General features: G+C 46.7%; 1 protein-coding gene and 1 pseudogene across 1 annotated transcript; one reads left to right on the top strand and one right to left on the bottom strand.

The window, feature by feature from the left end:
* Positions 1 to 282: 282 nt before the first annotated feature.
* On the top strand, positions 283 to 3,336 carry LOC123148262 (uncharacterized). The gene is made up of 3 exons (XM_044567647.1): positions 283 to 866; positions 1,046 to 1,279; positions 2,862 to 3,336. Exons 1-3 carry the CDS (start codon positions 283 to 285, stop codon positions 3,334 to 3,336), a joined length of 1,293 nt encoding a protein of 430 aa, XP_044423582.1.
* Positions 3,337 to 7,049: 3,713 nt separating this feature from the next.
* On the bottom strand, positions 7,050 to 7,828 carry LOC123153089 (sulfiredoxin, chloroplastic/mitochondrial-like; annotated as a pseudogene).
* Between the last annotated feature and the right edge of the window lie 18,960 nt (positions 7,829 to 26,788).

The raw sequence follows: 26,788 nt of genomic DNA, 5'->3' as shown, positions 1-26,788 counted from the left end.
AAAGATTTTTTTCAAAGAAAGCCACAATGTCGAGGTCAACTTTAAATAGTTTGGCATGTTCCTGAGAGGGTCATAAGAATTAATTGTCTTAACTATTGTTCAGTCTACTTCAGTATGGACCGGCAAACTATCAATGTGCCAAATTAATTAGCAAAAGTAGGACTGCACACAAGAGGGCTATAAATACACTTTCTTACTCCCCAGTCTCCATCCCCAAGCTACAACCCATCTTCATAGTTCATACTCCTCATAATTCTGTAGCGTTCAACTACCCACTTTCTCATGGATCCAATAGTCAACCAGGGGTGGACCTCATCCGAGGTAGAGGAGGCATGCTCACTCATTGCTAGGCTCAACACCAACAAAATCATGTACGACGATAACGATGACAAGAACAAGAAGCATAACTACATCGTGAATTCTCTCCATGCATTGTTTCCTTCAAATACCATGAAACAGGTAACAGATCTTTATATTAATCTCGCCGTGGAAATGCATATGATCCAACGGAGGGAGGGAACCCATGTTACTAGTGGTAGCCCGCAAAACATTTTCACCTTGTGTGACCCTGTCAACGGTAACTATGAGCTACCGAAGGAGGAGAATGGTGCTAGCAGCACACACAGTATCTACACCATGGGCGACCATGCGAATGAAAACTTCGGTGTACGAGACGAGGCAACAATCATGGACAATAATGGATTGTCCTTTGGTTGTGCAATGGAGGATACAGGGATCACAGTGACGGGTGAGGCACCGCTGATGGCAGACACCAACAAGATGGAGGTGTTGGAGAACAATATTTCCATAGATCAACCAGTTGTTGCCCCACATCAATGGGGTTTTTGGATCGACGAGGAACACATGTTCGTCCATGGTTGTATACCCTCCATTGTCATGTAGTTTTAATTGTTGTTTGTTTTCAGTGAACGTATACTAATTAAGAATGTTGTGCATATTTATTATGTGAGATCAGTAGCTTATGTTTGTGATGATATTGTACTTTACTAAATGTACACTGGACACTGTCAATTTCCATTTACAGCATGGGTAGCCTTGTTAATGAAAACTTTGAGGTACAAGAGGACGAGGATACGACCATGATTGATAATGGATTTTCATTTCGTTGCGCATTGGAGGATACAAGAATCAGGAAGATGGAGGAGGCTCCGATGATGGTAGACAAGAACAAGGTGGTGGTCTTGGAGAACAATACTTCCACTGATCGACCAGTTGTTGCCGCACATCAACGAAAGTATTGGACCAAAGAGGAACACAAGTTAGTCGATACCTATATTCTTCCTTGTCATGTAGTTTTAGTTGTTCTTTATCTAAAATCGACACATGATAATTAAGCTCTGTGAATTAATTTTATGAGGCAGGTGTGTTAAATTGATATTGCACTTTACTAAATGTATATCTGGACGTTTACAATATACATTTTTGATAAATAATAATACCTGCAAATTAGATATTGATGAACTTTCTTTCTGGCTTAAAAAAAATATGTGATTGGACCTTGTTTAAAAAAATATAAAGGCAGTAAATTAGGCCATTGAATTCCAATATGGTACGTCTTGTCACAATCAAACAGATCAATAACCTGTAATGATGGTCGTTTCACTATAGAAAATAGAGGTATGGTAATTTTGAATTTGTAATATGTTTTGGTTGTCAATATGTTACAAAATATTCATTCACTAATGGATTTCTGATATACATATATTCTATCCAGTACCCGTAAACAAAAGTAAGCATGTGTTGTTGTTGTGGTTCGAACCTGTCAAATTGGAACTTTGCTTCTGTTGGATATTTTCAAAATAAATAAAGTTATTGTATTTTGGAATATATTTGTGTCTCATGTAAATAGGATAAAGAGTGAGAAAGAAAATATGCTTTGCCTAATTATCTTGGGCTAATTAAGGGTATGGCCGTGGGTGCATTATTTAATGCATTAAAGTGCATGCAAGCAAGCACACACTTGCACGTCTCAGCAATGAACTGATGTCCCGGTCGGCCACTAGCATGCATGTATGTGAATCGGTGGCGGTTGGATGCCGAAGAGACGTCTGTTGGCTGAAGCGACATCTGTTGCTTTATACTGATGGCCGCACGTTCCGAATAGGTGCCTAATCGAACGAGCGTCTTTCTGGGCAGGTGTCTCCTCCAAGCAACCCTTGGGCAAGTATAAATACTGGAGGATGCTTTTAGTTCATTTGCACAAGAAAGAAGTGAAAAAGGAAGCATGGCATACCACCAAACATCCAGTGCTCTCTCTCGCTAGATCTCTAGTGTACAGTGCTTGCTGCAGGGCATTGTATTCTAGTAACATTGATAGTCCTGTATTGTCACAAGAGTGTTCAAGGTCGTTGTCAAGAGTGCACTTGCCGGCGACGGACTTCATTGTATCCTACGAGGCTATTGTTGGTAACCCAGTGCACACCTTCTGGTGGGGACAAATAAGCCTTAAGGAAAGCGACACCGTCACGCGCCTTGAAGCCGCTTCATCATCTTCGAAACATCTCCGTCAACAAATTTTTCTAACAGCTTCAATCTATATTACTCCCTCCGTCCGGGTGTATAAGTCATTCGCGTAGTTCTAGGTCATCGATTTGAGGAATTAAATATGTGTTATATGTCATGAAAAGTATACCACTAGATTTCCACACGGATGTAGTTTCTAAATATATATTTTTTGTCACATATAATACATATTTAGATAGTTAAATTATCGACTTAGAACTACGCGAATGACTTATACACCGGGACGGAGGTAGTAGTTGCTTCAATAAAACAACTGCACAGTTTATCTTTCAATAAACAATTTAACCTAACAATTCTTTTGAACATTGTGTCCACAGGTCATTTCTTTATGGGCTGGAAGTCTATGGCCGTGGCGACTCGAAAAACATATCTAAGCACTTCGTCACCACTAAGACCCCTGTTCAAGTTTCAAGCCATGCACAAAAGTTTTTGAAGAGAATACAGAAAAAGGGATCGTCAGGGACAAAGCGTTACAGCATCAATGATGTCAGGCTCCATGACAATGAGCTATTGGCAGCAAATAATAGTTCTGCCCCTCGGCAAACCCTTTCTTTCACCGGCCTCAATAATGACCCAAGCTTTAGGTTGCAGGCTCCGACGAGCTCGTTCGCAGTCATGAACAACCTAACTCAGTGCTCCCCTTCCATATATAATCAACAAGTGGGTCAGCAGCCAATGCGGTGTGAGCAGCAGATGATGAGTTCTGTTGCAGCTGTAATGGACGGGGTTGGAAACTATGTGCCAGCTGATGGCCAGCAAGGGTCAGCTTATTTTTATCTTGGCAATGTATGAACAAGATGTAGTAGATCGTAGGCTTCGGCCATGTTTGGATGCTAGCCAGGCATGTGTCCCATGAATAAACGGACTGTCCTCCGAAACATGGCAACAAGACATTATGGCCGGCATGTGTGTTTAATAAGTGAATAAATAGTTCTGTTTCTATATATAAAAAGTATTTCACCTTCGATAGTCTCATCATCTTAATAGTGTTTGTCATGCTAAAGAAGGTGTTTAGCATCTCCCTTATTTTGTATGACTATATATTGTTGTTGTATTACCATACGAACAACGCGTACATGATGTCTCAATATGTGGCCCTGACTGTTCTATCATAATTTGCCTACATTAGGAGATTGCGATCTCCCGATGAAAAAGCACAGGAATCTTAGCAAAAAGTTAAATATTGGTTGATTAAATCAAATAAGATTCAGTTGCTGAATTACTTGAAAATCAGACCTTCTACACGATAGTCAGATCCTACTATACTAACACTAGTTTATCTAAAGCATGCATGATGGCTCTTCCCGTTATTCGTCCAAGAGCCCCTAGTAATTAATATTGTGTGGCGTTGCTACATTGCGGCAATGTAATGCCTATATATAAATATGATGATGGAGTTGATATAAATTAAAATTAAGGATTTCATATTTCACCGTCACTATAGTTCACAGTTTGTCACTAGGGAGTCAAACAAAGAAACCAATCAGTTATAAAAACCTTACCCTCACCATCATTTTAAATCCCAACACTCTCCATATTATTAAATTTGTGTCTCTGAGAATGGAGGATGAAGAGATCAGGGGCATGATTGGCATTTATTGAGGTATTTTCATGTTACGTTCTTCTTGCTCTAGAGTCATAGGTTGGGACGTAGGCTTGGAAGATCATAAAGAAACATTGGATAGTGTTTTTTTTCCTTCTTTTGGCTACAGGAGTTGATCCAGTCCCCCTGAAGTTCATTTGCGCCATTGTAGATTGGACCCTTGGCTCATATCTCTCGTATTTTTTCCCATTAACATGAGGATTTATGGGGAGTCTGTAATCATATTGGAAGGACATATTGGAAGTACGGACAGTTGAGAAGAATGAGTAGGAGGCTGAGATGGCGAAGTGGGAGATGCCGCTAGTCCAAGATAATGAGGTGGAGGTGCTATTGAAGCGATTCGTTCATCAATCAACAACTCCACAAAAACGGGTGCTTCAGGCCAAGGAAAAAAGACACACTCAATCATTTGTTACGTCCTTGTCGTTTTTCCCAATTAGGTCTTTTTATTTTGTCTTTGCACTGTTTTTATGCGCGAATGTTGCTTCTGTCATGTATAGTGCTTTAGCAAGTGTTCCGATATGAATTAATAGATACAAATTTACAGGTTTAGTTTTTTCTTTTCTTGCTGAATTATAGACTTATTGTTGTCTACCGTTATCTTTTTTTTAGAAACAGAGGATGACCCCCGACCTCTGCATCTGGGCGATGCATACGACCACTTTATTAATTATTCTCACAAGACTTTACAAAGTCATACAACAGTAAGATTAAAGCCGCCATCTAAGCAACAAATGTCGTTACACCTATCCAGTTGATGAAGGGGCGTAGATAGCCTGGGCCTAATACCAAACAGACATCGCAGCCAAGCCTAACATCTAAGACCTGAGACCCCAACCTAGCCACTTGACGGGTCTGGGGCACTCACTGGTCCGGCGTGCTCTCAGAGGCCGCCGCCGCCAATTGCCATCGCTCCATCTTCAGAACTGTACTGATGCATCAACCTTGCTCGGTCTAGCTATCGTCGACGCCACCACGGCGCCCAACGGCACCTCCTCCCTGCGCGCAAACAGCTGAGCGCGTCGCGGTCGCCACTGATACACCTCAGCGCCATGCTGCCAAGTACCACCAGCCGACACAGCTTGAAGTCCTTGGAAGATCTGTCGTGCGTAGCACCTGCCGACCAGGCATGACAAAGCGTAGCACCTGTCGGTCATGCATGACTTGACATCTCCACCGAAGCTCCGTGCAAGACAAAGCCGCTCCACCTCCTGCCATTGACTTCCAGCGCTGCTCCACAAACGATGCTCCCAAGAGAGAAACGACACCGCAGTGCCGCCATCGTCCGATCTGGAACACTAGATCCTAAGGTTTCCCCCGGAGCAGCACGAGTGGGTCGACAGTAGTTACACGATGATGCCTTCATCAAGGTAACGGCGTAGACCGCCGCCATCGCCTACCGTCGGCTCGGTTTTCACCGGCAACCATGTCTCCCCAACTCGCAGCCAGGACTAGATGATGGATCTCGAGATCCGATCACCAAGCTTATGGCCGGCCACCACCGACGAAGAAGATGACCACCACCACTGGCTACACCAGCCAGAACAAATCTGCCATGGGTGCCGCCAAGCAGTCCACCAGGCCCTCGACGCCGCCGCCGATCTAAAGCCAGATGACATGCCGCCGAAGACCGCATCGCGCCACCGCCCGTGGCCCGAGGCAGGGCCGACCGCCGCCGCCGTCGAAGCCAACGCCGTCGCTTCTAGATCGGCCGCACCTCCACACATATTGGGGCCCCGCCACCCCTGAGACGCGGGAGGGAGGAAGAGCCCCCGCCACCGTCGTCGGCCTCCGGGCGCAAGCCGACGACGTCCTCGGGCAGCGGCGGGAGGAGGGGAGGAAGATGGGCTAGGCCCGGCGGCGGCTAGGGTTGGGGAGCCCCCGAGTCGCCCGAGCGGGGGTCGAGCGGGGGTCGAGTCTATGTCTACCATTATCTACTAATTTCAGTTACTTGATTTAAAAAGTGCCTCCTAGAGAGGTTGAGTGATGGGAGCTACTCAATCTTGATTAATGCATTGCTTTGGTCTCATCATTGTGATGTTTGTCGTTAATGGGTGGAATCTCAACTCACCTGCCCTGGTCTATGTCGGCGGGAAGTTGAAATTCCCTATACTGCATCATGCAGGCCCCCTTCAGAGTTGCCCAAACCCTTAATGTTACCTCTAAAAGGGGAAAACTTGGATGCTAAAGAGAACATCTATATTCAAGGCCTCAGGCGAAAGGGAGTTCACCAGTCATACGGGAAAGTGGCCGAGATGTCGACCATTTGGAGATCAAGATTGGGAGGCTCAAGGCGTTCGCACCCAGGAGACCAGGAAAGGAATGCGTCCAACCGACTCAAGACCGGGTATAAATACCCGTGTGCCGAAACCAGAAGGGGGCACCTTCTACTTCGACCGCCAAGATAACAGAAATAAAGCCCTAGCTTAGACCTAGATTAGATCTAATCTTAGACATAATAGAGCCTCTGTTGAAATAATAAAGGCCCTGATCCAGGCATAAAGGGCACACTTCCTTTGAACTAAGACTGATTCAGAGGAGCGCAGGTAAAGAGACTTCACATGTCAAAATGAGCTTGGGAAAACTCATTCTAGACATAATAGTGCCAGATCTCGTGGACAAAAAATGCATCTGTATTTTGTGACGCTGTACGCAGAACATGCATGTAAAGAACTCAACTTGAATATTGACACGCATACTCAATCAAGTGAATCTCAATCAAGCATAGCACAAACGTCCTCAGACAACTGTGTGGAGATCACTAAATTCAGTAGCAGTGGTCGGCCATGTATTAGCTACTCTATAAATTTATTTCTATGTACTCAATTCCACATAAGAAAATTCCAGTTCTGACATAATTTATCTCATGAACTAAAAGAAAATATTTTTGGAAAAAATAATGTTAAAAGGAAAGGATGCCCACAGGTACTTGGAGGCCGATGACACGGATGCTGTCCATGAGCTCCTGCACCTTGTCAGGACCATTAGCATGCGTTCACATTAGCGGCCTCCAGCTATTTTCCAGTGGGATCTCCATCACCACAGGGCATTTCTTATCCGATATCTCAGTGGGGAGAGCCCAGCTGCACCTACACCGTTAAATATGAGCCATTGTTAATTCAGTGTATGTTCAAGCGCGCAGTCTGAACTTAAACATCAGAAATAGACTTCTCAAATTACAAGTTTGTAACTGAATATTGCACAAGGAAACTATCCTGTCATGTATATTCAACACCATGGTTGATCTCAACAACGCCCAATTGGACACCATTTACATGCGATTCCCGTCCAAATGGATCTCTAATTTTGCCAGCTAAGGTTAATTAGCGAAGAACTTGGAATTAAATCTTACCGGATTCAACTGAACCGCTATGGTTTCAGAATGGACCATGAAATCGGTAAGAGCGGTAATACTAAGATTTCGGCTCCTCGCAGTTTCGAACCACATCTTACTATGGTTGAACTGAACTCCAAGATCTCAAACAATTCTACAGAGAACAAGGGGGGACAGGTAAAGGCAGACCTACCATTGGAGGACGAGACCGAGACGGCGAGGCCGCACCGCCCGCTCGCGCTCCTTCCCCGGAGAACAGGGGCGCTGGGGACGGCGGCGCAGCGATGGAGTAGGTAGCCGGCCGTCGGCACGATCTTTCCCAAATCCAAGCTCGAGGCCGACGCCATTCGTGGTCGCGCTGGTACTGCTGCTTCCGTTTTCTTGCGGCCTCTCTCGCTTAACGTGTCTGAGCGGCCTCTCAAGCTTGATATAGCAATATAAACTCATTAGAGCAGAATAATCGGATCTGCAAGGATAGAAAACTCTCTAATCTCATGGCATCGCCAAAAGAACGAGAGAACATTTATTCTCAGAAAACTATGATGATCACTAGACGTTGAAGAAGAACATAGAACTCTTGATGATCCGAGGTCCGCCAACTCTTAGCGCTAAGATGGCAGCCGAAGACGAGGGGGACTAAGTTTCTCATATGGCGGCGGCGGCACGAGAACGGGAGACCGTTTAGAAAGGAATGGTTAGGGAGTGGATTTTCAAGGTCCTTGGCTTAGGATTTGTCCATGGAGTTCAGACCAATGTACTTTGCTTGTGCTACTCTTAATAATATAGTTGTATACTGGATGTGAATGTTGAATTCACTAAAAGCCTAGAATATATATATGTTATGAATAAGATGTAAACAACAACTTGAAAGTTGTGGTTCGTGTTCTTCTTGCTCTCAAGCCCAGGGTTGGGACACACACATGGAGAATATAAACTAAATGGATGAGATGGCCAAAAGAAGAAATTGGTGTATGGAGTTATGGGCGTTTATGGGAACGGGTCTTTTCATAAAGAAACGTTGGATAATGTTTTTCTTTTATTCTTTTTACCATGTGAGTTTGAGCCAATTCCCCTGAAGTTCAACTATGCTATTCTAACTTGAATAGATGGCAAAAATAATTCTTATTTCTCTGATTAACATGAAAGTTTATGGGGATTATTTAATTAGAATATTAATAGAAGGAGAGATGTAAGGACATATTGGAAGTATAGCTATGTAGTTGAGTAGAATGAGTTGGAGGCACAGATGAAGATGCGGGTGTTGCCGCTAGTCCAGATAATGAGTTGGAGATGCCAGGAAGAAGTTTGGTCCTCAATCACCAATGCCAAAAAATGGGCGCTTTGGACCAAGGAAGAAATAAATATTCAATCATTCTTTACATCCTTGGCATTTTCCCCAGCTAGATATTCTTTTCTCCTTGCCCTATTTTTGGATATGCATGGTGCTTCTGTCATGTATAGCGATTACGCAAGTGTTCACATATGTCTTAATAAAGAAATGTTTATATATTTGAATTTTTTGAATGGTGTCTCCTAGAAAGATCGAGTGATTTCTATGTTCACTTACATAGACCTATTATTGTCTATGTTATCTACTTACGTAAGTTATTTCTTTTGAATGGTGTCTCCTAGAAAGATCGAGTGATGGAAGCGCACTCGGTCATGATTACTGCATTACTCAAGAACGTGGATGTCGCCAAGACGGGGGGGGGGGGGGGTTTGAGTAGGCATTTTAAAACAATTATTGTTTAGGCTTGAACAAATACGGAATAAAACTACCGTTTAATTTATCAAGCACAAAACCTAAATAAAACTTGGCTCAACTATGTGCACCAACAACTTATGGTTACTATGTGATAGCAAGATATATAACTTGAATCACGAATGCTATCACAAAGTAAGTGCATAAGTAAAGGGCTCGGGTAAGAGATAACTGAGCCAAGCGGAGACTAGGATGTATCCTGAAGTTCACACCCTTGCGCATGCTAATGTTCGTTAGAGCATTGTGAAGCCACAATACTCCCAAGCGCCACAATGGCTCACTGTATTCTCCTCATGCCCTCGCACAATGTAAGGTGTCATGACTCCATTAAGAGCATCTCTAGCAGACCGCGTATAATGCCCCGACCCGCAAAATAACCGCCAAAATACGGGTCCACGCAAAAAAGCTGTCCGATCAGAACCCGAAAACGCGTCGGACCCGTAAATATTTTTGTGGGGCGCGACAAAATTCCCACTGAAGGAAATATGCCCTAGAGGCAATAATAAAGTTGTTATTTATATTTACTTATATCATGATAAATGTTTATTATTCATGCTACATTTGTATTAACTGGAAACTTAGTATATGTGTGAATACATAGAAAAACAGAGTGTCACTAGTTTGCCTCTACTTGACTAGATCGTTGAATCAATGATGGTTATGTTTCCTAACTATAGACATGAGTTGTCATTTGATTAATGGGTGTTGGGGAACGTAGTAATTTCAAAAAAATTCCAACGCACACACAAGATTATGGTGATGCATAGCAACAAGAGGGGAGAGTGTGATCTACGTACCCTTGTAGACCGACAGCGGAAGCGTTAGCACAACGCGGTTGATGTAGTCGTACGTCTTCACGGCCCGACCGATCAAGCACCGAAACTACGGCACCTCCGAGTTTTAGCACACGTTGAGCTCGATGACGATCCCCGGACTACGATCTAGCAAAGTGTCGGGGAAGAGTTCCGTCAGCACGACGGCGTGGTGACGATCTTGATGTTCTACCATCGCAGGGCTTCGCCTAAGCACCGCTACAATATTATCGAGGATTATGGTGGAAGGGGGCACCGCACATGGCTAAGAAAACGATCACGTGGATCAACTTGTGTGTCTAGGGGTGCCCCCTGCCCCCGTATATAAAGGAGCAGGGGGAGGAGGCCGGCCGGCCCTATTGGCGCTCCAAGGAGGAGTCCTACTCCTAGTAGGAGTAGGACTCCTACTAGGAGGGGGAAGGAAGTGGGGAGGGAGAAGGAAAGGGGGGCGCCGCCCCCCCTCTCCTAGTCCAATTCGGACCAGGGGGGAGGAGGCGCGCGGCCCACCCTGGCTGCGCTTCTCTCTCTCCACTAAGGCCCATATGGCCCATTACTTCTCCTGGGGGGGGGGGGGTTGCGGTAACCCTCCGGTACTCCTGTTTTCTCCGAAATCACTCGGAACACTTCCGGTGTCCGAATATAGCTGTCCAATATATCGATCTTTATGTCTTGACCATTTCGAGATTTGTCGTTATGTCCGTGATCACATCCGGGACTCCGAACTAACTTCGGTACATCAAAACTCATAAACTCATAATATAACTGTCATCGAAACCTTAAGCGTGCGGACCCTACGGGTTCGACAACAATGTAGACATGACCGAGACATGTCTCCGGTCAATAGCCAATAGCGGAACCTGGATGCTCATATTGGCTCCCACATATTCTACGAAGATCTTTATCGGTCAGACCGCATAACAACATTCGTTGTTCCCTTTGTCATCGGTATGTTACTTGCTCGAGATTCGATCGTCGGTATCTCAATAGCTAGTTCAATCTCGTTACCGGCAAGTCTCTTTACTCGTTTCGTAATAAATCATCTCGCAACTAACTCATTAATTGCAATGCTTGCAAGGCTTATGTGATGTGCATTACCAAGAGGGCCCAGAGATACCTCTCCGACAATCGGAGTGACAAATCCTAATCTCGAAATACGCCAACCGAACATTTACCTTTGGAGACACCTGTAGAGCTCCTTTATAATCACCCAGTTACGTTGTGACGTTTGGTAGCACACAAAGTTTTCCTCGGGCTAACGGGAGTTGCATAATCTCATAGTCATAGGAACATGTATAAGTCATGAAGAAAGCAATAGCAACATACTAAACGATCGGGTGCTAAGCTAATGGAATGGGTCATGTCAATCACATCATTCTCCTCATAATGTGATCCCGTTAATCAAATGACAACACATGTCTATGGTTAGGAAACATAACAATCTTTGATTAATGAGCTAGTCAAGTAGAGGCATACTAGTGACGTTTAGTTTGTCTATGTATTCACACAAGTATTATGTTTACGGATAATACAATTATAGCATGAATAATAAACATTTATCATGATATAAGGAAATAAAATAATAACATTATTATTGCCTCTAGGGCATATTTCCTTCAATGGGATCACATCATTAGAGAATGATGTGATTGACTTGACCCATCCGTTAGCTTAGCACGATGATCATTTAGTTTGTTGCTATTGCTTTCTCCATAACTATACATGTTCCTATGACTATGAGATCATTCAACTCCCGAATACCGGAGGAACACTTTGTGTGCTACCAAACATCACAACGTAACTGGGTGATTATAAAGGTGCTCTACATATGTCTCCGATGGTATTTGTTGAGTTGGCATGGATCAAGATTAGGATTTGTCACTCCGATTGTCGGAGAGGTATCTCTGGGCCCTCTCGGTAATGTACATCACTATAAGCCTTGCAAGCAATTTAGCTAATGAGGTAGTTACGGGATGTAGCATTACGTAACGAGTAAATAGACTTGCCGGTAACAATATTGAACTAGGTATTGAGATACCGACGATCGAATCTCGGGCAAGTAACATACCGATGACAAAGGGAATAACGTATACCGTTATGCGGTTTGACCGATAAAGATCTTCGTTGAATGTGTAGGAGCCAATATGAGCATCCAGGTTCCGCTATTGGTTATTGACTGGAGACATGTCTCGGTCATGTCTACATAGTTCTTGAACCCGTAGGGTCCGCACGCTTAACGTTCGGTGACGATTGGTATTATGAGTTTATGTGATTTGATGTACCGAAGGTTGTTCGGAGTCCCGGATGAGATCACGGACATGATGAGGAGTCTCGAAATGATCGAGCTGTAAAGATCAATATATTGGAAGGCTATATTAGGACATCCGAAAGGTTCCAAGTGATCCGGGTATTTTTTGGAGTACCGGGGGAGTTATGGGAATACGGGACTACATATGGGCCTTAGTGGGATTTAAGGGAAAAAGAGGAGAAGCCACAAGGGCTGGCCGCGCGCCCCCATGGGCCTAGTCCGAATTGGACTAGGGTAGGGGCTGTGCCCCCTCTTTCCTTCTCCTCCCCTTCTCCTTCCTTCCCCTTCCTAGTAGGAATAGGAAAGGAGGAATCCTACTCCTACTAGGAGGAGGATTCCTTCCCCCTTGGCGCGCCTAGAGAGGCCGGTCGGCCTTCCCTTCCTCCTTTATATACGTGGGGAGGGGGGCACCCTAGAACACACAGTTGATAAGTTGATCTTTTAGCCGTGTGTGATTCCCCCCTCCACCATAATCCACCTCGGTCATATCGTAGCGGTACTTAGGCGAAGCCCTGTGTCGGTAGCATCATCATCGCCGTCATCACACCATCGTGCTGACGGAACTCTCCCTCGAAGCTCTACTGGATCGGAGTTCGTGGGATGTCACCGAGTTGAACGTGTGTTGAACTCGGAGGTGCCGTACATTCGGTACTTGGATCGGTCGGATCGTGAAGACGTACGACTACATCAACCGCGTTCTCAAACGCTTCTGCTTACGGTCTACGAGGGTACGTGGACAACACTCTCCCCTCTTGTTGCTATGAATCACCATGATCTTGCCTGTGCGTAGGAATTTTTTTGAAATTACTACGTTCCCCAACAGTGGCATCCGCGCCAGGTTTATGCGTAGATGTTATATTCACGAGTAGAACACAAAGGAGTTGTGGCGTGGGTATATACATATTGCTTGCCGTCACTAGTTAATTCTTCATTCAGCGGCATTGTTGGATGAAGCGGCACAGACCGACATTAAGCATACGCTTACACGCGAGACTGGTTCTGCCGACGTGCTTCGCACACAGGTGGCTAGTGGGTGTCTGTTTCTCCAGCTTTAGTTGAATCAGATTCAATGAACATGGTTCTTTCTGAAGATCAAAAAGCAATCACTATACCGCGTTGTGGTTTTTGATGCGTACGTAAGAACGGTTCTTGCTCAGCTCGTAGCAGCCACGTAAAACTTGCAACAACAAAGTAGAGGACGTCTAATTTGTTTTTGCAGGGCATGTTGTGATGTGATATGGTGAAGACATGATGAGATATAAACTGTTATATGAGATGATCATGTTTTGTTAAAGTTATCGGCAACTGGCAGGAGCCTTATAGTTGTTTCTTTATCGCATAAGATGCAAGCACCAAATAATCGCTTTACTTTATCGCTATGCGATAGCAATAGTTGTAAAGAGCCACTACTAGGGAAAACCTTATACACAGAATGTTAGTAGTAGCGCGCACTAAAAACGCACGCTGGTGCTAATTAGCAGCAGCGCGGTGTTTTAAACGGCGTATAGATAGAGTTATAGCTGTTGCGCGCCCGAGTACAAAAGCTCTACTACTAAAATTCCCACGGCTTAGCCGATAGGCTGCACATAGTAGTAGTGATCTTCGCCGAACCACGCTAGCGCTATTTGCTTTGTAGCAGCGCATTTACGTTGAGAGGTGCTACTGCTAAATTAAATAAAATTAAATGGAAAGCAAATAGAAAAGTAAATTAAAATGAAAGAAATACAAAAAGGTGAAAGGAAAAAATAAAATGTAAAGAAAAATAAGTGAAAAAGTGGAAAAAAAGAGAGAATGGTATAGCAGTAGCGCCTATCCAGGAACGCGCTATAGCTATGTTAGCAGTAGCGCACTTCCTGGAACACGCTACTGCTACTTCTGACTAAACCGCTCGATTCGTTTTTCCCAACGGCCATTTCCCCTAAATCGCAACTCCTCCGCTATCGCCGCCGCCGTCGCCCGTCGGCCGCCGCGTGCTCTCCCGTCACTCTCCCGCCTCGACACCGCCCTGACCCCAGATTCGAAGCCACCCCGACCCCGACCTCGACGCCGCCCCCGACCCCGACCTCGACGCCGCCCTCCGTCGCGCGCCCGAGCCTCGACCCCGACCCCGACCTCGACGCCGCCTGCCCCTCCCTCGCTGTAGTCACCGTAAGGCTCTGCCTCTCCTCTCCCCTACTCTCATCTCTCTCTCTGCTAGGGCAATTTATATATGTGTTGATGTTGTGTTGATGTTCATATGAACCCTAGATTTGTTTAGGGCAGTAGGCATTTTTTAGCATTTAGGAAAAATGATTAGCAAGTTTTTTAGGAAATTAGCTAGGGATTTTTTTATGAAAATGCCTAAACAGTAATTTCATTTGCATATTGTTGTTATATGATATATGTCATTGATGTTCATTTGCATATTACATTACTGAAGTGGTTCGATTGTGCCCAAGTGGCGTTGTCGTTTCCAGGAAATGAAGCCGAGTGGCCCATGTTTTGCCGGAATGTTGATTCATTTCCGTTCCGACAAATTTCAGGGTCTCGATTTCTCCACTTTTTAGCAAAAGTCATGCCGAAATTTTCCGTGAATTTCGGCATGACTTGTGCTACAAACTAGAACATATCGAGTGCCCGAGATTTGCCACACCGGGAAGAAGTCAACGTTCCTGCAAAGCATAGGCCTTTTTTATGTCATTATTCATTTTATTAGGTATAGAATTAATTGACTAGATTTAATCATAAGAACTAGTTGAATTAATAGAACTACTTGAACATGTCACATTTGTTGTTTTTTTAGTTAAAGCAATTTTTCGCGCATCGACGTCGACGATGCCTATCCTGCATCCTCGTCATCGAGTCGGCGGAGGACACCTGCGTCACCAGATGGGCCATGTTTGGGACTGGGCTCCGCCGGACTGGTACTGGGAGGCGCTACTTACCGGGGGGCGCATGTTGGTGAGGAGCCAGCCTGTCGTTGACCCAAACCTTCTTTGGTGGCTGTCGCGTGGGCCAGTGACGGTCCAGAGGCTCGAGGACCCCGCGGAGGTGGTGCGTCACCATGTCAGTGTGGAGGATGTGCACGTCCGTCGCTACTTGTTTGCGTTGGAGCACATGTTCTCCAATACCTGGAAGGTTCTCCAGGGATCTCACTGGAGCTATGATCCTGTGATCATTCCTTCTCTTTGGGTGTCCACCGCCCGCGCGGATACCCGTCGTGCGCTAGGGTTTTAGTTGTCACTACTAGGAAAAGGGCTAAAGATAGGATTGACACTAATGGTGCATCAGAGAAGTGGTGCGCCACTACTATATACTAATGGCGCACCCGGTGGAGATACGCCATTAGTGTGGATGACACTAATGGCGCACCAGGCAAAAGGTGCACCACTAGTAAAACATTTTTTTCATTTTTTCAAACATTTTTTTTTACTTTTTGGCAAAAAATCATTCTAATGGCGCACCGCTGCTGGGTGCGCCATTAGTAAGCTTCCCCCCACTCCACCTATTCCCCTCCCTCCCCACTCGACCTAACCGTACGCCCCCTCCGCCCCAACCGTACGCCGTCGCTGTGCCTGCACGCCCCCTCTGCCCCCTCCACCCCCTCCGTCCCCTACCGCCGCCGCCCCGACCCCCGCCCCCGTGCCCCCACGCCCCCTCCGTCCCCTCCGTCCCCTGCCGCCACCGCCCCGACCTTCGCCCCCGCGCCCCCACGCCCCCTCCGTCCCTTCCGTCCTCTGCCGCCGCCGCCCCGACCCTCGCCCCCGTGCCCCCATGCCCCCTCCGTCCCCTCCGTCCCCTGCCGCCGCCGCCCCGACAAAATATTACTGTTATGATTTAAACAAGTTTGAACATATTTAAACACAAATAAATATAAAAACAGCATTTAAAATGCATAAAAAAATATTGGGGAGCCTGGAGTCGAACCCAAGACCTCCTGGTGTGTGTGCTACGTGCTGACCAGCCGGGCTAGTCGGTGGGTTCTGTTGTAGGTAGGGTTAGGTTGTACATAGGGCTAGTGGGCTAGATTAAAACAAAATTCTAATGGCGCACCGAGGGGTGGTGCGCCATTAGAATAGTCGTACTTATGGCGCACGAGGGGGTGGTGCGCCATTAGAAAGCTTCCCCCCACACTAAATCCCCAATCTCTCTAATCTCTCCCCCGCCTCATCGATCTCACCCGCTGCCCCTGGCCGTGTTCGCCGTCCCCCTCGCCGCCCCCTCGCCTCCTTCGCCGCACCCATCCCCATCCATCCGAGGGAAGGTCAAACCAGCCGCCCTCCCTCTTCTCCGGCCGCCCGCTCCGATCGCCGCCTCCCTCCGTCGCCTTCCCTCCAGAGGTAGCACCTGTTTCCCTTGTTTCTTGGATGCGTAGGGGGTGGTTGGATTTGTGTGGAATTTTGAGGCACCCGTGCGGGTTCCTGGCTCGGATGTGCGCGTGGGATTGGGAATGCGGGTGCCTGGACTAGGGTTTTTGGGTCAGGTTCGGGAAATCTTGCGGCTTGTTGGAACTGATTCACTTGTGGGTCACAGTATTCCCCACCCACGACGACTCCGCTAGGGCACTTGAACTCGGGATACAGTCAATCGATGGTAGAGATTATCCAGTTATATCACCACGGGGGGTTCGTACGGCTGATTTGATGGGGTTTGGTATAAAGCCTCAGCATGCAGCCTGCTAGTTTGTGTTTTCGAGTTAGGTAATGATGTTTTGGTTGCTCTGTTTATTTCTGCGTTGATTGGCAATGATTATAGCTCCTGCATGTTTGCTGGCATCTCCTTACATGAGGTGGAAAGATGTTTTATGTTATGAACTCAATGCCCCTGCACTTCTTGTTTGAGTTGTTCATTGCAACTTTATGCAAGCTGCAATACTAGCTGTAGTGGAGGTTCATGGAAGTGCCACCTCCTTTCCCCTTTCCTGTTCCACCACTTCAAGTTTCCCTTTGCTATCATGTTTCCTACTCTTGCGTCTCCGCTCTTTCTAGTGAAGCGGTTACTAGTTATAGCTAGATTAGCTGACCAACCAACATGTCCTTGGTTTCCTTTGATACAGTTGGAGAAGGGGCACTGATGTGGTTCTCAGCTGTCGGTGTGCATTGATTTTTCAACTAAATAAGGTGGTACTGAGTACCTAATTAAATTTTGATTCAGTTACATCGGTTGACACTGAAGAAAACAACTGACTAGAAAGCTGAACACTTGGTCCATATTCATTTGCAGTGAACATACATTTTCACTGTTCTTATAATATTTGCTTGATGTCAGATTATGCTATGAGGATATTAGTCTAAGCCCAGTCTTGGATGCATTGTTTTATCCTGCGGTGGTTAAACTGGTTCTGAAAATTATCTAGTTTGACCTGTACTTGTCTAGCTATCATAATCTATTCTTTGACCTGCATCTTGTATATATCTTATCCTGCGGTGTTATGATAATTTCAGTATATATCTTACTGTCCTTTGCTGATCTCGTTGTATTTTCAATTCACAGGCAACTCTCCGACGAAGTCTCCTCCAGGTAATATATGTCTCATGCTTTCTAAAGAGTACTAGTATACTGACTAAACTATCCACTTGCTATGCTTAGCTGCTCTGTTGTCTGAATCGTGACACTTTGCCAGCTGAAACTGGCCTATCACACTATCGTTGTATTGCTCAACTAAAAACACAAATATTTGTAGTTTTTGCCTGTCATAATGCAACTAAGCATACTAGTTTTTTGTAGTGAGACAGTAAGATAGTGAGACAGTAAGAAGGAAACTTCCCAGATTATGTAGAAAGAAAATACTTGGTTTAACAGCAAGTACCATCACATGAATCAAAAAAATATACAGTGGGAAAAATAAAATGGCAGAAACCTGGGAGGTTCTGGTTTGCTGTATCTCCACCAGTTTGGGTTGGTGAATGTGGATGATTTTTTTATCCTGTGAACTCATTGTACTGCTACAAGAATTTGGTATCATCATGGTGTCAAGTAAAGAAATCTAAATGTTATCTGTATAATACCTTGACTTGTTTGGTTGTATCGGTTATACCTGTATGTTGTCCAGTAGGTTTGTTAGGTTTGATAGCATAGAAGAAATAGACAGGGTACTCCATATGTTTTATGATATGTTGTAAGGGTACTAATTGGTCTCTTCTGCTGCTTATCAGATATGGCGGGAAGCAGCCACCGCCGCTCTGTGACACCGCAGTACGAGTTGGATTCTTCCGAGTTCTTCACTATCATACTTGGGACTTCAGTATCATCCATGACGCAGGTATATAAAACGAGAGATCTCCCCTTCACCCATCTCATTATGATATCTGTTTTTTGCCTACATCACTCATTGTCCCAAACTGCAGAGGCTGCCTGACAGTTTTATGAACATGCTGATGGGTGAAGATCCGCCAAATAATGTGAAGCTGCGACAGGCCGGCAGCGGGTTTCGCAGGCTGTGGGATGTGGAGTTGGTGATCAAGGAGGGCCACATGTACTTGTCTCGTGGGTGGGAGAAGTTCTACCGTGCCTATGACCTGCGGCTGGGGTACTTCCTTCTCTTCAGGTACGACAACGACGCCACCATGCTCATCGTGAAGGTGTTCAACGCGATTATGTGTCGCATGCGCTACGCTGAAGATTATGATGCCGGTACGTTCTGCCTCTTCTTATTCCTCTACACTTGGCTTTGTCTCACATCGATTGTTAACGGTCATTGTTGCATTTGGACAGGTAATGGGAGCAGCAGCAGCGACAATGGCTACAGCCAAAGCAGCAGCGATTCTGGCTGTAGCGAAAGCAGCAGCGATTCTGGCAGCAACATAGACAACAAGAAGGATGATTCGGACTGGAGTTCGGGAGAAGAGGAGCAGGGTGGGGATGAGGAGCTGTAGGATGACGATGGGCATCAGGCTAAGGATGACCTAGCGCTGGTGGTGGCTGACCAAGGGCAAGAGATGGTGGTGGCTGACCAAGGGAAAGAGATGGTGGTGGCTGACCATGGGCAAGAGATGAAGGTGGCTGAGGATGACCTAGCGATGGTCGTGCCTGAAGGTGGCCTCGCGATGGTGGTGGTGCCTGACAATGACCACGCACCGGTGGTGGCGCCGGCGATCCCACAGCTGGGCGACATGACCACGCCAATTGAGGTAGAAGAATACATCCCACTGGCTCCACCGCCTCCACCGCCTCGCCGCTCTTGGCGCATCAGGCTGAGGAAGGAGAAGGAGAAGAACAATGCATGAGAACTGAACTTTGTCAGGTATGTCAGATCTCGAAAATGATATATATATATATATATATACTTAGTTACCTATGTTATCTCTAATATGCTTAGTTTCCTATAGGTTAGCTTCATTTTACCTAAGTTGGCTCTAATATGCTAACTTAGAGCTTATATGCTTAGTTTCCTGTAGGTTAGCTCCAAAATAACTTATGTTAGCATAAAATGATCAAGTTTACATAATAAGCTTATAGTCTTTTTCTTATTCTTCTTCTTTTCCAAAATGACATAGGTTAGCTTCATTTTACCTAAGTTGGCTCTAATATACTAACTTAGAGCTTATATGCTTAGTTTCCTATAGGTTAGCTCCAAAATAACTTATGTTAGCACAAAATGATCAAGTTTATATACATAATAAGCTTATAGCCTTCTTCTTATTCTTCTTCTAGTGTTCTTCTTCTTCTAGTATTCTTCTTTTTCTTCTTCTAACTTCTTGTTTTATCATTTTGCAGATTTGATTTAATTCACGGAAGCTTGCATGGATGGAGTGCTTCTTTTCCATTTGTGTTTTTATTTTGTATCAATGTGAAACTTTTGTGAATTGATGGATAACGGTGTTGGATGAACAATGTGAAACTTTTGTAATATGTAACGATGGAACTATGTGTTGGCTATGTATGTATATATGATGGAACTTGTGTGTTGGCTATGATTGTATATATGATGGAACTTGTGTGTTGGCTATGATTGTTATATGGATGGTTGTTGTATATATATGTGTTGGATATCTCACAGGTGAAATAGTGACCTGAGATTAAGAAAAAAATTTAAAAAATTGTTACTAATGGCGCACTACCATGTGGTGCGCCATTAGTATAGCAGACACAAGTGGCGCACCGTTGGCAAAACTAATGGCGCACTGCCTGGTGCACCATTAGTATACCAGATACTAATGGCGCACCAGTGGTGCGCAATTAGTAAAAAATTCTAGTGGCGTGATACTAATGGCACACCAGTGATGCGCCATTAGTAGGCAAAACTGGTGCGCCATTAGTAGCCCTTTTCCTAGTAGTGTGTATTAGTGATGTTATATGTATGATACTATTCGGGATGTCTTGGGGATATCACTACTGGGCATAAACCGGCCTATCTGGGCCGGGTTAACTTCGTCAGTAGTTAAGTATGTTAAAGCCCAAGAAGGTAGATGAGGGCTTCCAGGCCCATAGTCGGTTCAAGGCCTGTAGCCGTAAACCGGCGTTGGTATTTAACTTGTATTGTAAGTTAGGAATAAGTAGAGACCAAACCGGACACATCTATGAGCCGGTATTGGGACTCTATGAACCAACGGGCGTCACCCGTGTATATAAGGGGACGACCCGGCGGCGGTTCAAGGACACAGACAACAACTCGTGACATAGGCGAAGCTTGTTTGCTCCCTGGTCATCGAAACCCCATCAATTCCATCACAACTAGACGTAGGCTTTTACCTTCATCGAAGGGGCCGAACTAGTATAAACTCTCTTGCGTCACTGTGTCCGCTTTAACCCCTTCAAGCTAACCCATCTTGATGGCTCCACGACTAAGTCCTTTCTCTAGGACATCTGCCGTGACAAAACCATGACAGTTGGCGCCCACCATGGGGCTATCGCACGATGGTTTCAAGTTCTTGGAGGGCCGCTTTGAAGGACTCGAGGGCTACGCCGTAGGCCGGATGACTAAGAGTCGTCGTGGCAAGCTTTACATCGACGATGCAGGCTGGGGCCCCGAGGCCGGCTCAGTTGAGTATGGGTACCAGGTCCCCTTTGGTGGCATACACGTTTTCATCGGCAAGATCGGAGAACCGGGCCCTGAGCCAGATATCTGCACCGACCTCGTCAAAATGGCTCAGCGTGCTCGATCTGCCCGGATTAAACCGGCCATGAAGCGTGCCTTCGTGGGAGTCATCCATGGAGGAGGTCATGAGGATGGATCGGATCTGGCAGCGATGAGTCATCAACCGGAGAAACCGAATCTCTATATCAGCTACAAGATGGCTGGATTGGGGGCTGTTCCAACGGCGACAGTATTCCGGACCCCTCTGATCTGCCCAACCGAGTTGGAATATTCATGGCCGGCACACAAGCAGCGCTTCATTCTTCGACCGCTGCGGCAACAACCTCCGGTTCAGTAGCGGCGATGGCTGCCGGGGCAGGAGGCCCTGTGCGCCCGCCGGCTCAAGTTCTATCAGAGCTATTTGATGCATTGGCTGTGCTTATGGCGGAAGCTAATCCGGCGGATCAGGACGTCCACAACGCGGAGATTGCAAAGGTAAGGGAACAGATCACCAGGCCAAGGCGGACTTGGCAGCTGAGGATACCAGGATGGCCGCAGAGCAGGCCGCTCTAGACGCACAAGCCTACAGGCTCATGTTGGACTAGAACGCATCGCATGAAGTCATGAGGAGGAAGTACCGATCCCGTTTGCCTCCGGTTTTCGAGGCCAGAGACCTTTTCAACACCCCGGGAGCAGGAACCAGTAATCCGCTGGAGGGAAACCGGGCGGAAGCTCCTGGGACTAGTGCGCCAGTTCAGCCTCGTCAGATGGATCCGCCTCGCCAAAACACCGTTATACCTCAGGCTGTTTCAACACCTCCGGGTCACTACTCCAACCCAATGGACAATCTCGTCGCTGCTGCTGCACGGCTGGAGGCCATTCCAATTGAAGGTGACTCACTGTAGGCGATAGAGACGTGACGGGTCAAGGAGCTTCTTAGGACAGCTTTGGACCAACAGGAAGCATAGTCGTACAACCGCGACCGGATCCACTCGACCCCTCGCCCAAGCCGGAGCTATAGCAGGCGTATGGAGGAACCGGCAGTGTCAAGTAATGAACGACATGGAGCACCCCACGGCAACAACCCGGCGGGTGGTGCGGATAACGCTCAGGAAGTGGTGGACCGGGCCCGAGCACGCAGGGAAGCCGAGTTAGCCGCACAATATCAGCCTCGGCAGCTTACGCCGGTTCGTCCAACTATTTCGGTCGAACCCGGTGTTACTTCTAGCTCTTTGGGGGTGCCTTGCCTTGTCCCCGCTTTACGCAATGTGCGCCTGCCCAAGGATTTCAAGGGCCCGTGCAAGGTACCAAATTACACGGCGGATCAACCCCAGAGACCTGGGTGGAGAGCTATGAGATGGCCATGGAGATGCTGGATGTGGATGATGCGGCATGTGCGAAATACTTCACCATGATGCTTGAAGGAACGGCCCGCACTTGGTTAAAAAGCTTACCGGCCAATTCTATCAGTTCATGGGCCCAATTACGAACCCGGTTTATCAATAATTTCAAGGATACATGTAAGCAGCCCATGTCGATAGTAGACTTAGCTGCCTGTGTCCAGGAGGAAGGAGAATCGACGACTCATTGGGTGCGCCGGGTCTCACAAGTGTTGCATTCATCAGACCGCATCAACGCTGACACCGCAGTCTTAACCCTAGAAGGCAACTGCCGGTTTGGGCCCCTAAAGCTGAAGTTGGGACGGATGAAGCGCCATTGCACTGACATGGGGACCCTCATGGCTGCTTTGGTAAAGTATGCTGATTCTGATAGTACCAAGGATCCTGAATCTGATGATGACAAGGCAGGGAAGGGAAAGAGGAACAACAACTCCAAAGGTCAGCAGCATCACTGGGCAGGCAATGGTGGTGGAGGCAAGCGTAAAGCGGATGGTAACATGGACTTTGTGGCTAATACCAACACGCAGGACAATGGCCAGCGACGCAAGGGTAAACCAAAAAATTGCAGTGGGGCACCCAACCCTAACCCGGACCGCCTAAATTATCTACCGAGCCAGCCTGTCCAAGACATGGGACGAAGGAGGTGCCAGCAAACCACCTTTGGAAGGATTGCTTCATTATGCAGGAGTTCAAGAATTCTAATGCTTTCCGGTATGATCACGGCTCCGGCAGTGGCTCAGGATCCGGGCCGGGTTACGGTGGAGGAAATTCTGGTTCAGGATTTAACGGTAATCTAGGCGGACATAACAGTCAAAATAATCAGAACAACCAGGGTGGTTACAACCAGCAGCAACGACAGTCAGGTTACCGGTTCTTTACCACTAGCTTGGACAAGCGAGACCGGAAGGTTCAGAGGCGGGCAGTCAACTCTATTGAACCGGCCGTGCCCCGTTATCTACGCTAGTCTGAACAACCAATCATATGGAGTAGAGAGGATCACCCTCCCCAGGTTGATAATCTGGGTCAGTTGGCTCTGGTGGTGCGCCTCAGGTGGGAGGTTACAAGTTCACCAAAGTTCTCATGGATGGAGGGAGCAGCATTAATATCTTGTACTATGAGACCTTCCGTCGTATGGGACTAACAGATAAAAATCTCAAACCGTCTAATACGGTGTTCCACGGTGTGGTACCTGGCAAGTCAGCATATCCTGTTGGTAAGATAGCTCTGGAAGTGGCCTTTGGAGATGATCATGATTCCAGGTCGGAAACATTGACGTTTGAAGTGGTGAAAATCCAAAGTCCATATCACGCCCTGTTTGGGCGACCGACCTACGCCAAGTTTATGGTACGGCCCTGTTATGTGTATTTGCAGCTCAAGATGCCGGGTCACAAGGGGACAATAACGGTTCACGGAAGTCGTAAAATTGCTTTGGAGTGCGAGGAAGGAGATGCGGCCTACGCAGAGTCAGTTTGTGCCACCAAGGAGCTGAAGTATTATAAGGACAATGTTGATCCGGCGGATATGACTCCATTAAAGAAGCCAACTACGGAGCATGATCCAGCCCTGAAGTTCAAATCGGCAGCAGAAACTAAGCTTGTTGACTTCGTACCTGGCGATTCGTCCAAGCAGTTCAGCATCAGTGCCACCTTGGATCCGAAATAGGAAAGCACGCTCATCGAGTTCATCCATGAGAATCGGGACATTTTTGCATGGAAGCCCTCTGGCATGCCAGGTGTATCGAGGCAACTCGCTGAGCACACCCTTAATGTGGATCCTAAATACAAACCGGTGAAACAGTTCCTCTGCCGGTTTAACGAAGAAAGACGCAAGGCGATTAGAGAAGAGGTAGCCAGGCTCTTAGCAGCTGGCTTTATTGTTGAAGTTTTTCACCCTGAGTGGCTTGCCAATCCGGTGCCGGTCCTTAAGAAAAATGGCACCTGGCGCATGTGTGTGGATTACAAAGATCTTAATAAGGCTTGTCCAGCAGATCCTTTTTCCCTCCCCCGTATTGATCAAATTATTGATGCTACGGCGGGTTGTGAGCGTTTAAGTTTTTTGGATGCATATTCTGGCTATCATCAGATCAAAATGGCAGTTAAGGACCAGGAGAAGACGTCATTCATAACTCCCTTTGGAGCCTTCTGTTATGTGTCTATGCCCTTTGGGCTCAAGAGTGCCCAGGCAACTTATCAACGGTGTGTACAAAATTGTCTTCACAAGCAGATTATCCGTAATGTACATGCTTACATGGATGATATCGTGGTTAAGTCCAGGGAAAAGGAGACTCTGGTTGACGATTTGAAGGAAACCTTTGATAACCTGAGGACGTACAAGATGATGCTTAATCCGGCCAAGTGTGTCTTTGGTGTACCGGCAGGCAAGTTATTGGGTTATCTGGTGTCCAACAGGGGAATTGAGGCTAATCCGGAGAAGATCACAGCCATCACCTCCGTGGCTAAACCGAAGTGTATCAATGATGTTCAACGCCTGGCGGGCCGGATTGCGTGTTAAGACGGTTTTATCAGCGGCCTTGGGGAGAAGGCAATCCCTTTGTATCAGATGTTGAAGAAGACGGGTCAGTTCGTCTGGAGTTCCGCTGCTGATGAAGCATTTGAGGACTTAAAGCGGCGATTGGCCAATCCGCCCGTGCTCGCCACTCCAATTGACAAGGAGCCGTTACTGCTATATGTTGCTGCTAATGCTTGTGCGGTCAGCATGGCTATTGTGGTGGAGCGAAAGGAGGCAGGTAAGGAGCATCTGGTTCAACGTCCGGTCTATTATATCAGTGAGGTACTCATTGAGTCCAAGCAAAGGTATTCGCATTGGCAGAAGCTGGTGTATGGAGTTTTTATGGCAAGCCGGAAGCTTAAGCAATACTTCCAAGCGCACCCAATTACGATGGTCAGTTCTGCTCCTTTGGGGGATATCATCCAGAACCGGGAAGCGACTGGCCGGATTGCCAAGTGGGCTATAGAGCTTGGGCCGCACGGATTGAAGGATGTGCCTCGGACGGCGGTTAACTCTCAAGCACTTGTTGATTTCATCAATGATTGGACGGAACTGCAAGCACCTGAAGAAAAGCCGGATCACACATATTGGACCATCCATTTTGACGGATCCAGGCAATTGGAAGGCTCGGGGGCTGGAGTCGTATTAACTTCCCCACGAGGTGATAAGTTTTGTTACGTTCTCCGCTTAATGTTCCCTTGTACTAATAATGCAGCTGAGTATGAAGCCTTGCTCCATGGTCTCCGAATGGCTAAGGAGATGAATCTAAGTCGAGTTAAGTGCTTCGGTGACTCGGACCTCATGGCTCAACAAGTGTCTGGCACTTGGGACTCCAAGGACCCACTCATGGCAGCATATCGTCGTGAGGTGGATATTGTTGCAGGTCACTTTAAAGGCTATCAGGTGGACCACATGGACCGACGGAAGAATGAAGCGGCAGACGCTTTAAGACGGCTGGGCTCTCAGCGTAAACCCGTCCCGCCCAACGTTTTTCTGGATGTGCTGCACAACCCGTCGGTCAAGCTCCCTGGTGAAGCGGATTTGGCTATTCCTGATCCAGAGGCTCAATTGGTGGCAGCTCTTCATGTCATTCCGGATTGGATGCTTCCTTACCTGGCGTACATGAACCGGGGCGAGTTACCAGAGGATGAGACTCTGGCCCGACAGATAATCCGGCGGTCCAAGTCCATGACTATTATCAATGGCGAGTTGCATCATTGTAGTGTATCAGGGGCGTTTCAACATTGTGTGTCTCCTGAAGAAGGCTGTGAAATTTTGCGTGAGATCCACGAAGGAGATTGTGGTCACCACGCCAGTTCAAAATCTTTGGTAGCTAAAGCGTTTCACCATGGCTTCTATTGGTTAACTGCCCATGCTGATGCGGAGGATCTGGTCAGACGATGTGACGGTTGCCAAAAGTTTTCAAGACGTGCTCATGTGCCGGCTCAAGAATTGGAATGATTCCAATTACTTAGCCGTTTGCGACTTGGGGGCTGGATATGGTTGGGCCTTTCAAAAGGTCCAA

The sequence above is a fragment of the Triticum aestivum genome, chromosome 7A, assembly GCF_018294505.1.
Source record: "Triticum aestivum cultivar Chinese Spring chromosome 7A, IWGSC CS RefSeq v2.1, whole genome shotgun sequence".
Classification (NCBI taxonomy): Eukaryota; Viridiplantae; Streptophyta; class Magnoliopsida; order Poales; family Poaceae; genus Triticum; species Triticum aestivum.
Note: the sequence above shows the minus strand (reverse complement) of the source record. Positions and strands in the feature narration are given on the sequence as shown.

Bases quoted from the DNA above. Each gene is read 5' to 3' on its own strand.
- LOC123148262 (XM_044567647.1), top strand. From the start codon at position 283: ATGGATCCAATAGTCAACCAGGGGTGGACCTCATCCGAGGTAGAGGAG. The intron at 867-1,045 runs GTTCGTCCATGG...TTCCATTTACAG, and splicing joins TGGATCGACGAGGAACACAT to CATGGGTAGCCTTGTTAATG. The intron at 1,280-2,861 runs GTTAGTCGATAC...TTGTGTCCACAG, and splicing joins TGGACCAAAGAGGAACACAA to GTCATTTCTTTATGGGCTGG.